The 13,887-nt window shown below is 45.6% G+C and overlaps 1 protein-coding gene across 1 annotated transcript in view; it reads left to right on the top strand.

The window, feature by feature from the left end:
• The first annotated feature begins 1,184 nt into the window (after nucleotides 1-1,184).
• Nucleotides 1,185-13,887, top strand: part of KL (klotho) — a 46,739-nt gene continuing 34,036 nt past the window's right edge. The window contains exon 1 of the mRNA XM_017537950.2: nucleotides 1,185-2,024. Coding sequence (XP_017393439.1) covers nucleotides 1,197-2,024 — 828 coding nt within the window. The 5' untranslated portion in view covers nucleotides 1,185-1,196. The remainder of the gene's footprint in view (nucleotides 2,025-13,887) is intronic.

Raw genomic sequence — 13,887 nt, forward strand, 5'->3', positions numbered from 1 at the left:
AAATTTAGGTTTAGAGAAGTTTCCTGTCCCAAATCTCAAAGGTGGAGCCCAGACCTTCTCCGTCTCCACCAACTGTATCTCGGGTATTCACAATCCTATCTACCCACATCCAAATGGACAATGTGGCTCTGCAATTTCTGTCGAAAGGGCTCTTTGGCAACAGGAAAAACGTCATGGCTCTATTGTGTTGTAGGGGATGGGAATTGGTGTTCCGGCGAAATCCCCCCTCCCCTTTCCCTCCACAGCTCAGATGGCAGATGTGGGACCCAGGGACTTCTGGCTCCAGAGCAGGGCTGTTCCTACAACTTTGCACAGATTACCTGCTAAGTCAGAGCGGAAGGCTAAAACAGATGCCAAAGGATAATAAAGGTGAATGAGATTTACTCAAAATTGGAAACCTGGTGTTTTTTTCAGAAGAACAATCAAAACTGTGATTTGAAGTTCACCAGGGAATTCTGAGAGATCTAGTCAAAGACCGAGTGCTGGTTTGAAATGATTAAAAGGTAACAGTAGAAGGGAGAGTAAAGCCTCAGTCCCAACGCAACGCATACATCCACTTTGTCTTCCTCGAAGGAGGGGCGCGGGTGGGTGCGTCTCCGGACGAGCATCTCACCTAAGGGGAAATCCCCTTCTCTCAGCACACAGCCAAGTTCCGCCTCGGCTGTCCCACCTGGCCGTCCTTCTAGGATTTCGGCCCGTTCCTAATCAGCTCCAGCAATGTCCAGCCGGAGCTTCTCTGGGGCTCTGAGTGGGAAAAAAGTGAGAGCAGGTGCTTCCCCACCTGCGCGCTCCGCCAGGGCCGGGCAGGATTCCTCGCCCAAGTCCCGGAAAGTGGGTCAGCACCTTTCCTCCCCGAGGAAGCCGCTTCAGGGCTGCTCTCGGAGGGCGCGCTCTGGCAAAGAGAATGAAACTGAGCGTCCCCGAAACGTCCTGCGTCGCTCCTGGGAGCCCGGAGGAACAGGTGCCTTTCCCCGACGTCCGCCAGCGACGCCGGCCGCGCCCCTCCCGGGGACCCCTCGCCCTCTGCCCCCCACCCCCGTGCCAGGGCGGAGGCAGGCCCAGCTCGCAGGTAATTATTGCCAGCGGAGCCCGCCGGGGAGCGGGGGTGGGCGCGCCGGCGGGGGGCGGGCGGGAGCGGCAGGGCGCTGGCATAAAGGGGCGCGGCGCAGGGCCCAGGCGCCCGGCACCCGCGCAGCATGCCCGCCAGCGCCCCGCCGCGCCGCCCGCGGCCGCCGCCGCCGCCGCTGCTGCTGTCGCTGCTGCTGCTGCTGCTGGTCCTGGGCGCCTGCCGCCTGCGCGCGGAGCCCGGCGACGGCACGCAGACTTGGGTCCGCTTCTCGCGCCCTCCCTCCCCCGAGACCGCGGGCGTCCTCCAGGACACCTTCCCCGACGGCTTTTTCTGGGCGGTGGGCAGCGCCGCCTACCAGACCGAGGGCGGCTGGCGGCAGCACGGCAAGGGTGCGTCCATCTGGGACACGTTCACCCACAACCCCCTGACGCCCCCGGGAGGACCCCGGGTCGCCAATCTGTCGTCGTCGGGCGCCCAGCCGCCGCTCCCGCCCGCCACTGGGGACGTGGCCAGCGACGGCTACAACAACGTCTTCCGCGACACGGAGGCGCTGCGCGAGCTCGGGGTCACCCACTACCGCTTCTCCATCTCGTGGGCGCGGGTGTTCCCCAATGGCAGCGCGGGCGCCCCCAACCGCGAGGGGCTGCGTTACTACCGGCGCCTGCTGGAGCGGCTGCGGGAACTGGGCGTGCAGCCGGTGGTCACCCTGTACCACTGGGACCTGCCCCAGCACCTGCAGGACGCCTACGGCGGCTGGGCCAACCGTGCCCTCACTGACCACTTCAGGGATTACGCGGAGCTCTGCTTCCGCCACTTCGGCGGCCAGGTCAAGTACTGGATCACCATCGACAACCCCTACGTGGTGGCCTGGCACGGCTACGCCACTGGGCGCCTGGCCCCCGGAATCCGGGGCAGCCCGCGGCTTGGGTACCTGGTGGCGCACAACCTCCTCCTGGTGAGTGCGAGGGCCCAGGCGGAGGGCCACGCAAGGGAGACAGAGGGCCTCTGGAGGGGTCAGAGGGCCTCTGGAGGGGTCAGAGGGAAGTGGGGGAACTGAGTCTCCCCAAGACCAGGCTTCACTTGGACACGTGTGTGTGGTCACCAGGGAGAAACTGAGCAGTTACGGCTTCCCTTGCAAGGCATGGAATTAGGAAAGAAATCCCTCAGGGGGCACACGAGTGAGTGCCCCTTGGAGTCCATCTGTGGAAAGAAAGTGGGGATCAGTTTCCCCAGTGAGGAAAGGAAACTCATTTCTCTGGGTGTAGAGGAATTCCTAGAGGTGAGGGCAGGGAGGATTTGCTAGTGGTAACTACAGGGAGAGGATAAGCAGTTTTTTCTTAAGCCAGATGGATAGCATTACTCCCTGTGGAGATGTCACAAGTTCAGTGTTAATCCAATAACATCTGTCTTGCTTGTGGTACAGATTCACACTGTTGTGAAAGTGTGGAAACCACAACACCTCTGAGAGTCAGATTGAAACTGTGTTTGGAGGTCCCTTCTGTGGTGGGGTAGGGAACTGCATCCCCCCGATCTTAATCACCAGGGGTGTGAAGACCACTTTATACAATCTCAAACAAAGCTAGTCACAGAAACACAGAAACAACTGCAGGGTGATAGAAATTGTGTTCTACCACATCTATATTTCCACAGTGCTCTCTACAGTTGAAAGGGTTCCTCACTTATGACACTTTTAGCCTGATAAAATTAATTGCAACACCCGTGTGCAAAAGATTTTATTAATTTTGACAGCAGGAAATGTTGATATGCCATGATAAAGTTGTCTCAAATATTTCTTCCTCCTATTTTTCTCCTTAGTGTTCAAATTTAGGTACCATTGTTTTGGGGATTCATTTATAACCGTGTCAGTCATTAGTACACTTTGTGCAGAGTTTTGTATCACAATAAAATATTTTATGTACATGTATAAACATTTTAATAAAAGTGTTTAAATGTACAACTTTTGGTACCCAATTTTGATGACTTGTGTGCCTACTGGAAGATGTATTTTTAAATTTAGAATTCAGCCACATATTCTGAACAAAGTCAGTATGAAAATCATTTCTAAACATGTTTAATTAAAACCATAGATAATATGGGCAGAGCAGTACTGGGTTATTAAGGTGACTTAGTGCCCTGAGCTGCTGGTACTGTTGTCATAATGGCTAAATGAGATTTTATGGCAGTTCCACAAAACCTGTTTGCCGCTTCTGGTCATAAAAGAAGTTGAATTTGTTTGGAAAACACCTTGTGATTTTTGTGATTTCACACTCAGGTATGTCTTTTCATAAAGGTGCTTTAAAGCAGTGATTCTTACACTTTTTCAATCATTTTAAGGAATTGAAAAATCCTAAAGACCGCCAGTTTATAGTTGGTGATAGAAAAACTATGGGAAGAACTGTCTCATTTTTTGAGGAAAACATAAGCAAGTTATCAGTTCATACTGGAAGCAAATAAGAGATAAATGGATCAGCTGGAGGATCTAATAGATCATGCCCCCAAAATCTTTACTTTAGATTTAAATCCTACAAGTTGTATTTTTAGAGTCCCTAGGATAAACTCGTGAAACAAAAGTAGTCAATTGTTATTACAGTGACTTATAGGATCATTTTATTATAAGATAAAGAATTGCGTGCTCTCTGGAGCTCTGACATTTTAAATAATCAACGTTCTTTAGATCGTTGTGGCCACTCACGGCCCTCTGATTAACTTCTCAGTTATATTTTTCAATGCTTACACTAAAAATTTGCCAAACACTAACTGTCCTTCCTAGAAATGCAGTGGACTTTGTATTTAGAAGAAATTAGTAACAGGTGAATGCTTGATTTTGCTGATGCTGCAAAGAAACAGTTAGTTGGTGTAAAACATTAATTTTGCTTTCAAATTTCTTTGAGTTTGGTGTTTAGTCATTCTTGTATCTTATTTAGAAGTGAGTATTATCAAAGAAAGTATCTTGAATTAATTTTCCTGTATGAGATACTTTCATTCTGTTTTCAATGACCTTTCTTGGTGTGTGTATGGGGGTGGGGGAAAGCGGGGATAGAAAAGTTTGAGCTTACCTGAAAAAGGTAGAACATATTCTGCAGATTTTGATAACCAGGGCATAGTAGCTGGGGCTTACATATTGCTGCTGCACAGATATAGGGGCTAATTGTGTTCCAGGATCTGATGTTGGTGAGGGATAAAGACTGGCTAGCACCCTTCCCTCATTCCCTCTCTTGCTTCCACTAATTTACAAATGGGCTAAGGGGATCCCCTGGGATGATGGGAAGCTTGGGCTCCCTAGAGAGTAAAGAATCATTGATGGCCTGGAGGACAGGAGGCAGAACAAACAAGGAGCAGGACTAATAATGGGGGCCCTGCTCGGAATGGAGGCCTTAGTGTTCTTTGTGCGTTCCTCGTACTGGAGTAAGCCTTGGCAAAAAAGGTGGTGGTGGTGGTGGTGGTGTGTGTGTGTGTGTTTGTGTGTGTGAGAGAGACAGGGACAGAGACAGACAGGGGGAAAGAGAAGAGAGAGAGAAAGAGGAGAGAGAGAGAGAAAAAAAAAGAGAGAGAGAGAGAGAGAGACTCCTACAGAAAGCTTGGAGCTCAGGCTGCTTTGCTCATTTGAGTGTAATCCAGGAGGACACACCTTTTCTCTCTGACTTGAAGACCTACTGCTGAGCCTTCACAGTTCTTGAAAGAAAGTTCTTGATGTCCCCTGAAATTAGCAGTAGGGCCTGTAGTTGGGGAGTTCAGCCCCAACAATTCCTCTGAGTCTTTGTTCTGTATATGGGTCTAAGAGGATTAGAACCAAGTTGGAAATACACGTGTTTCCATTCCCCACCTTCGACTCCCCTTACCGCCTGAGATTCTTGCAAACATTTGTGCAAGGGACCCGTGAAAAGGAAAACTTCTTTCACATAAGGAAGTAGGGCTAGGAGATATTGATCTGGGCGTCGTTGAATATTAGCATTAGTGTGCAGGTCTCAGCTGATCTGTCTGCAGCGTTTGTTGAAGCCATCACTTCTCTCTTGAACCCTTCTTCAACTTGGCTTGCAGGTTCTGGCTCTCCCTTGCCTTTCCTCTCAGTTTCTGGGGATTCCCTGTTAGTCTGCTTTGCTTGTTCCTACTTACTTTGCCTGTAAATAGTGGAGGGCCCAGGGCTCTGTCTAGATTCACTCCAGGCCATCCCTTTGAATACCCCTGCATCTTGATGACTGGAGATTTTGAGTCTCCACCCAGGTTTCCCTGAGCATCAGACTTACATAGACAACTCCCTTCTCCACGTGGATGTCTAATGGTCATGCCACATTGAACACATCCCAAACCAAACTCCTGCTTCCCCATCTCTATTATAGTGACTTTACTCTTCCAGTCCTTGGACCCCAAATCTTAACGACTCCCCTTTTTCATATCTTGTTTCTTATCTAACAAATCCTACAGCTCTACCTACCTTCAGAATGTGTCAAGAGTCAAACCACTTCTCCCTTTATCTATGGCTACAGCGGAGGTGCTAGTCACCATCCAAGCTTGCCTAGGTAGTGGGAAGAGCCTCACAGCTGGGGTGTTTGCTTCTGCCTTGCCCCCTGCAGTGTGCCATGATGGATGCTCTCCAGGGTGACACTACCTGTGAACAAGACAGAGTCCTTGCTTGTTTAAATCCCGCCTGTTCTTCCAGAACCAGCTCACAGGCTCCGTTGGGACCCCAGGTCTGAATGCCATCTTTTCCTTCTATGGCATCCCGCACAGGACTTTGCTTGGCTCAGATTCCTCCTACTACACTCTTCCCTTTATGTAACCATCTGTCTCCTTTTTACCCCTTCACTAGCTGGGCAATTCCTTAAGTGAGGAAACCCTGTTCACTTCATCTGTATCTCTGAAAATGGCATCTTGCCCTCTCTTGGTGCTCAGTAGGTGGCTTCTGGTTTACTGAATAGCCTAATTTCACCTTTATAAACTCATGCTACTAGAATTTTCTCTCCTTGTCAGTCTTTCTAGCCACTTTCCAGTGGAACAGCGAATACCAAATCCTAATCAAACAAAAAAATTAGTAAATATAATGTGGCACACTCTGATATCTGCAGTGAAAATTTAAGGTTAATCATCAAATGTATGATTTCACTGGAAAATGTCCAGTTAAAAACTATCTGTAGTCACCATGCAGCATTATGAAGAAGTTTTCAGAATAACAGCAGGTGGTGAAGTCTCACAGTTAACTTTAGGAATATATATTGGAAGGGGCCTTGTTAGCTGGTTGAATTTTTATTCCCCAAATAATTATTTGGAGCAATTTGTCTACTGTATATATGCTAAAATTACATATACTATGCACTTTTGAGAAACACTTTACAAGTTTTCCTTTCATTAAAATGTATTTGGAGCAGGACACAGTGGCTCACACCTGTAATCCCAGCACTTTGAGAGGCTGAGGCAGGTGGATCACCTGAGGTCAGGAGTTCAAGACCAGCCTGGCCAACATGGTGACACCCCATCTCTACTAAAAATACAAAAAATTAGCCAGGCATGGTGGCGGGCACTGTAATCCTAGCTACTAAGGTGACTGAGGCAGGAGAATCCCTTGAACCCGGGAGGTGGAGGTTGCAGTGAGCCAAGATCGCGTCACTGCACTCCAGTCTGGGCAATAAGAGTGAAATTCTATCTCAAAAAAAATGTATTTTGTACATAACTAGAATAATCAACTGGATTGAAAGTCAATATAAATTTAAAAATACTATTGAATTCAATTGTGCATTTAGTCAGAAATAGTTAAAATATCTCCCAAACAGCTTGAATCACTCCTTTTTGAATGCATTGGTTTTTGAAGGTTACAGTCAAGTCTAAGAAAACAATTTTAAAATAGGAAAAAAATTAATTAAATAATTTCAAAATCATAGCAATGTTTTAACAATGCCAATTATTTTGAGTTGAAGAAAAGAAGGAAACTGTAAACTACTAAGCATTCAAATAACATCAATGTGCACTTCTTAGGTGCAAAATGAATGAGCATTCAATTGTGCCAGCTGAATATGCAGTCGGTTATGGCTTTTGCATGTAGAAGCCTTCTGAATTATCTTATATTCTCAAAAATATCATTGCTCTAAACTGTAATTTTATTATAATTAATTTGTGCAAAAGATGTATTTCTTTCGATGAAAGTTATCTTTTTAAGGCATAAAGGAAATTTTAGGTGTAGGAGGAGAATAGAATACATGCTTATTGGGAGGATGAGAAATAATAGGTGAGTAAAAACACACACCTTATTGAATTGTCCGAGATCCACATTTTCTCCAGAAATGCAAAGTTATACTTGAAATCTATATTTAAACAGATAAGCAGAATGTGCCTTTTATATGCCCTATTTTGATATATTCTGAGTACGGAGATAATCCGAAGGATGTCTTTTTCCCCTCTTTATCTTGGGCTAAACTCTTATTTACCCTTCAGAGACTTGACTCAAATATTTTCATTTTGCAATAACCACAGGTAGAATGGGTCATTTACTCAGTTGTGGCTCTCTAAGAGCACAGCCTACCTATCATATTTGTTTAAAAATTTACAGTGCTTATCTCAGTGCTTGGCACAGAGGAAAGAAATACAATTTTTAATAAAGGCATATGTGGAGAGGTAAAATAAATGTTTCTGGTTTCAACGTGTCTATTTTCTTTCTTGTAAATTGAATATTGCACTTGTAGTCTGCTCTCACACAGTATCTGGGAAGGAGTTAAAAGTGAGGAAGAACAGTGACGATTTTCTTAGGCAGATATGTATGTGACCCTAGGCAGATATGTATGTGACCTTTGTTGATTTCCAGAGCAAATAATATCCCAATTTCATGCAGTGGACAAGGAAAAAGAGGAAGAGGGAAAAGGTGGCCTCTCAAGTGCCTGACATAGAAGCTGCACCTATCACTGTCCCTTGGGCAAAACTCAGTCACATGGTCAAAAGGAGTCTGCAAATAATTGTCCCCTGAGGAGTTGTGTGCTCAGTGGATGATTCTATTATGTTGAAATCAGAAGGGAACAGATCATTTAGGAAAACCAGCAAGCTCTACCACATTGCCTAACTCCCAGGCATATTGTAAGAATTAAAAGCACCTGATATATGTCAACATGTTTTGAAAAAAATACAAAAAGCTCTAGAAAGGTGAGTTATAAATTTATCAATAATAATAATAGTAATAATAGCAAAATACTTGAGAAATGGTCCTCTTGAGCTATTTAGAAGTAATTAAACAAATGCATTAGAAGGAATAAACAAATTGTAGCCTCAGTTAACTTTTAATTTGCATCTTCTTTGAAATTAGTTGAACAGCATTTGACCAAAAACTATCAAGTCATTATTGAAATAACCTATTTTACATAAAACTTATTATTGAGTACCTTTCTGGATCCAGCTTGGTGTTTAAAGGATATATACTAAAGTTTATGACTGATATAACTTGATATATTGACTAAACCAAAGATAAATATTGAGTGAGCTTTTGTGGCCCCAGTTTCAATAGATTTTTTATTATTAACTTTTTTTGTTTGAAGTAAAGACATCACATCATCCACGAACTGGTATCATTATATCTTGATAAAATACTCAAACCGAAAGCACTGATGAACATTAATTTTAAATCTAATGGTTAAGCTAGTGTTATTTCCATGTCTATAAGTGCACTTTTATTTGATAATTAGAATGTTGGAATCAGAAGGAACTTGGAAAATCCCAGGTTACACTTTTCTCCCCAGAATGAACCCCTTACAGGGGCTCTCCTGGGGCGAGATAGCTTTTTTGTTGTTGTTTGTTTTTTTGAGAAAGAGTCTCAAGTTGTCACCTAGGCTGGAGTACAGTAGCGCAATCTCTGCTCACTGCAATCTCTGTCTCCTGGGTTCAAGTGATTCTCCTGCCACAACCTCCTAACAGGCGCCCGGCCACCATGCCTGGCTAATTCTTGTATTTTTAGTAGTGATGGGGTTTCACTAGGTTGACCAGGATAGTCTCGAACCCCTGACCTCAGCTGATCCGTCTACCTCGGCCTCCCAAAGTGCTGGGATTACAGGCATAAGCCACCGTGCCCGGCCATCCAGCTTTTGCTTGACCCTTTGAAGCAGGAGGAACTCAGTTCCTCTCAAGATGCCCGTTTGATTTCCTCTTTCATGATGAACCTGCTGCTGCACAGGACTCCTTCCTCACTGTCTCTTTGCCTTCCTAAATTTCAAAGAATAAAACAAGTCACTTTTTGACAAGACATCTTTCACATATTTGGAAACACCAGTATGTTTCGTTCTTCCTAGTATTTTCTCCTTCATGCTAACATCTGCTCCAAGAAGACATGGAGAATCACCCACTGAGCACACGACTCCTCAGGGGACTAAATGCTCCAAGAAGACATTTAGTCAGGGACATTTCTTTTCTGATCTTTTTTTTTTTTTTTGAGACAGAGTCTTACCCTGTCACCCAGGCTGGAGTGCAATGGCGTGATCTTGGATCACTGCTACCTCTGCCTCCTGGGTTCAAGCAATTCTCATGCCTCAGCCTCCAGAGTAGCTGGGATTATAGGTTTGTGCCACCATGCCCAGCTAATTTTTTGTATCTTTTGTATAGATGGGGTTTCACCATGTTGGCCAGGCCTTGAACCCCTGACCTCATGATCCACCCGCCTCAGCCTCCCAAAGTGCTGGGATTACAGGCGTGAGCCACTGCGCCTGGTCCTAAAGTCAGGGATATTTCTTGAGAGCTTATCCTGTGGCAGGCAGGTGCGGTGTTGAATTCCAAGAATACGAATGTAACCTTTGAACAGGCGCCTCTGTCTTCTGACGTTTAAGATAAGGTGGAGGAGAGGAGAGGGACTAGTTGACACATCTCCCCAGTGGGGAGAGTTTAGGGTTGTCTGTGGGATCTGCCTCTGTCTCATCATCCATCACCATTGTCTTGCTGATGGGCGTAGAGGACTGAGGACTAGGGGTTGGAGGTTTCCCAGCACTGGACCTTGTCGAGAGTCCAGAGACCTGGCTCCCGAGGGGAGGCATATTTGTAGGGGTCTTTTTGTGAGGGTCCAGAGGATGGCTGCAAAGTCGCTGGGGAGGATGCGGGCAAGAGCCTGTTGCCTCTGAGTCCTTTCAAAGACTCTTGGGGATGCTGCTCTCCTCCCTGCCTGACCCCTTTTCTCTTTGAATTTCTCATCACATGGTCCTCTTCAGTTTTTTCCTCTATGCAGTGTCCCAAGTTCTTTCACAGTGACCTGTGTCCCCTTGTTCCCCGTCAGGGCTTTATGCCAGTCCTGCACGGGTGCGGGGACAGTGGTGGTGGCCTCTCACTCCGGGCTAAGCTACTTTCTCCCTGAAACTGTCTGCAGTCAAACACAGCTCATAGCATGGACAACTAGAACACAGTTCTGTGGTTGTAGCATGAATGCAGCCATGGGCAATGTGTTAATGAATGGGCACAACTTTGTTTCAATAAAACTTTATTTACAAAAATAGGTTGTGGGCTCTGCTGCTGGGCACACAAATTGAGAAGGGCATGGTGCCCTTCTAGGAAACATCCCTTGCAAAGTCAGTGCAGATGAGACAGTATGGCCATTCCCACCAAGCATGAGGTCCTTTGGAATGGCTAAAGTGTTAGGTGGGAAAGGATGAGAAGCTGGAGAAGAAAGCCTGGGAATTTCCAAGGCCTCTCTTTAACATTTGCCATGCAGAACCAGGCAGTGCCCCAGGTGTTCAGAGTAGACATCAGTGATTACATTTCTTGTTAGACACTGAATTGTGTTCATGCCCTCCAAGACTGTGTTAACAATTTTGGCTGTCACCTCACTGCGGACTCAAATTAGTTTGCAGTCAGCTAAAACCTCTCAGGTTTCTCCCCGGCTACCTTGTGAATTGCTGTGAAGCCAGACATCCCTGTCATCTCCTTTTGTAGTTTATTTTTCAACTTTTAATCTCATTAAATTTCATCCTTAATGTGCAAAGATAAGAGGAGGTTTACCGCAGATGGTGGTTTATTCTTTAAAACTGGACATCACTTAAATGTATTAAGGTAATCAGCTAGAGGAATATTGGTACACTTATACCATGGAATACTAACTGGTTATTAAAATGTTGATGGACGATTATTAAAAAGCAGCCATGGTGTGTCTCTGCTGTATGAATAAGTGTGTAAAGAATACTGTACACTTCAGGGGCTGGACTGGGCTCTCTCTGGCCTCTGTCCTTCCTTCCCCACAATGCCTTCTCCCTTGCATCATCCCTTCTCCAGCAGGCATACTCAAGACTAGATTTGCCCAGCCAAACCGCACTAACTCACAGCAGCAAGAGGAAAAAATTAAATTCTTATTAGTTCAATTCCCTAAATTGGGGATGGTTCTATTTCACAGCAATAGGTAACTGACATAAAAAGAAAGGAAATAATGAAGTAATTCCAGAAAATTTTCTACAGCAGGAGGACATGCATTTTCATATCGAATGGGAAGAACTGGGGGACTTATACCTGTGTGATATTGCAGGGTCCTGCCTCCTAGAGACCTGGGCACCTCTTCAGTCAATGAGTTATAGCTTGGAAAATTGGCTAAGTCGGGGAACTGTGCAAGGGGTCATCACTTTTTATGTGGCCATGCTCTATGAGCCATCTTTACAACTCCCTGGCTTCTGGCAGTTAAGCACCACTCACTATCTGGCCTCTATAACTTCAAGATCTCTCCATTCCTGTGGGCGGCAACAAGCCCAGCTCTGTGACACCTCTGCTACCAGCAGCCCTGGCCTGAATGTCTCGGTGATATTGGGGCCCCCATGAGCATATTTCTGATGGCGTAGTGAATACTCTGTCTCTCTATTTGCGACTTCTGGGAAACACTGTCCTCTGGTGGGTTGTTTGACCTCACATAATAACTGCTTCTCGCATGCCAGCTTCTCTCTGCTTCTTGATTCTTTTATCAGCTGTCAGGGCAACATTGTCAGGCATTTCCACCTGTTCAGAATTGGCTATCCCTTTTTACGGGCTTCTCAGAGCCATCTTAGCAGCAACTTTACCGCATCGCCTGGGGTCCTTGCTGGATCATGAAAACACACTTCTAGAGAAAGTGTTTCCTAGTTAATGAATTATTTCTTGTCCTGTCTTAAATTCCAGCTCCTTGGTCAAGGACCCCAGCGCTACTCCTCAGGCTTTTGCAGTGCATGCTCAATCTTGAAGCGGCGTTAGGATATAAGACCCTTTCTCCTCTATCAGGCCCAGCTGTCTCCAGGTGGGTTATGTTGGGGTTTAACCCTAGTTAGTGCCCTGTCAGCTTTTTAGGGGCGAGGCCTCTTCAGCATAAGGAAGTGTTGTCTCGTATTAGGGAAGAATGGGCCACCTCTGTAAGCTCCAAATATTCCAAGGTTTCTCCAACCAGGGCCTTGACCTTGGCATAACTGAGCTGCCATGGCTGAGCATTTAAACATCCCTAAATCTCTGCAACTCTATCAGGTCCTAGGCCTGATGCTAAGTTTCTCTACTCCTTCACTGCAGGAGAGAAGGCCTCTCTGGCTCTTATATTGAGCCTTTAACTGTTATTCACCCTCAGTTTCTCATTATCTCTCTGTGGAGTCTCAGTGCAATACACCAGAAAGCATTCAATTCCTTCTCCTCGTAGGCACTGGAATGCCTAATCACTGCACCTACAATGGCATTCTCCACCAGGATATTTCCCCTGGTTACTGCTATTGAAATATTTAGCAATTGGGGTGCCATTTGTGCAAGGGGACTATCTGCCCCTACATAATACTCAGAATGGCATCCTCTTTGCCTTCCAGAAAGTGAATGAGCTGGTTCCCCAACCCCACTTGTGTTAGAGTCCTGAAAGAAGTAAATGTCAAGATAGGATTAGATTTATAAGAAATTTATTGGGGAAAGAATTGTGAAGGATAAAGGGGAAGGAGCTAGAGAAGGCAGTGAGCCTTTGGATCATGATGTGTGTCCAACAACTATGAAGGAGAGTGGGCAGGAAGATGGATGGGCTGGGAAGAGTTTCAGTTGGTACTGTGGGTCTCAGAATAACCCAGAGAGGCTGGTGGGGACTTCTTGAGCCAACTCTGCCCATTGGAAGAGTCCACATCTTGCTGAAATGGGTCTGCATTAGTTCCCCTGCCATGGTTAGTCATCTGGAAGTAGCCAATGAGAAGCATGACCTCAGGATCAGCTGTAATGGTGGATCCAAAGGGGTAGCAACTGATGCCCTCAGTCAGCTGTTCTCCTTACAGCAGGAACACTGAGCAGTGCATTTCTTGGACATCACAAAGACTAGTGAGGAGCATCCTTCAGGTGAAGGGAATGAAAATTATTTCCAGTCTGGAATTTGATACTTATCTAAACTATCAATCATTCATGAGAGTCAAAGTCCCAAAAAATAAATCTTCCATAAACCCTTTCTCAGGAAGTTACTGGAGAACAACTCCCACATAAAATGATGAAGACCAGGAGGAAGACGTGGGATCCATGAAACAGCAGGTCTAACCCATGAAAGTGATGATGAACTGTAGATCTGTGATGTCAGATGTGCAGCAGACTAAGATCAGCCAGCACAGAATGGGGAGATTCCAGAAGTGTGTCCCCCCAAAATATTGGAGGCTAATGTGACTTCCCTAGGGAAGTTTCTGCAGAGAGGCTCTTCGAAATTATGGGAAGAATTAGCCACAGTCCCAAAGAAAACAGAGCAAATGAAAAAGCAATGCAATTACAAACTTCAAAGAAAACAAAAATAAGAAAGAAAATATAGTCTTACTTACTACATTGTAATGCCCAGCTGTGAATGATATTCATGTTGGCAGAATAATGTCAATACTGAATGTTGGTTAAACCAAAAACTATTGTATACTAAATTGGCT

This window comes from Cebus imitator, unplaced genomic scaffold (genome assembly GCF_001604975.1).
Source record: "Cebus imitator isolate Cc_AM_T3 unplaced genomic scaffold, Cebus_imitator-1.0 Scaffold108, whole genome shotgun sequence".
Classification (NCBI taxonomy): domain Eukaryota; kingdom Metazoa; phylum Chordata; class Mammalia; order Primates; family Cebidae; genus Cebus; species Cebus imitator.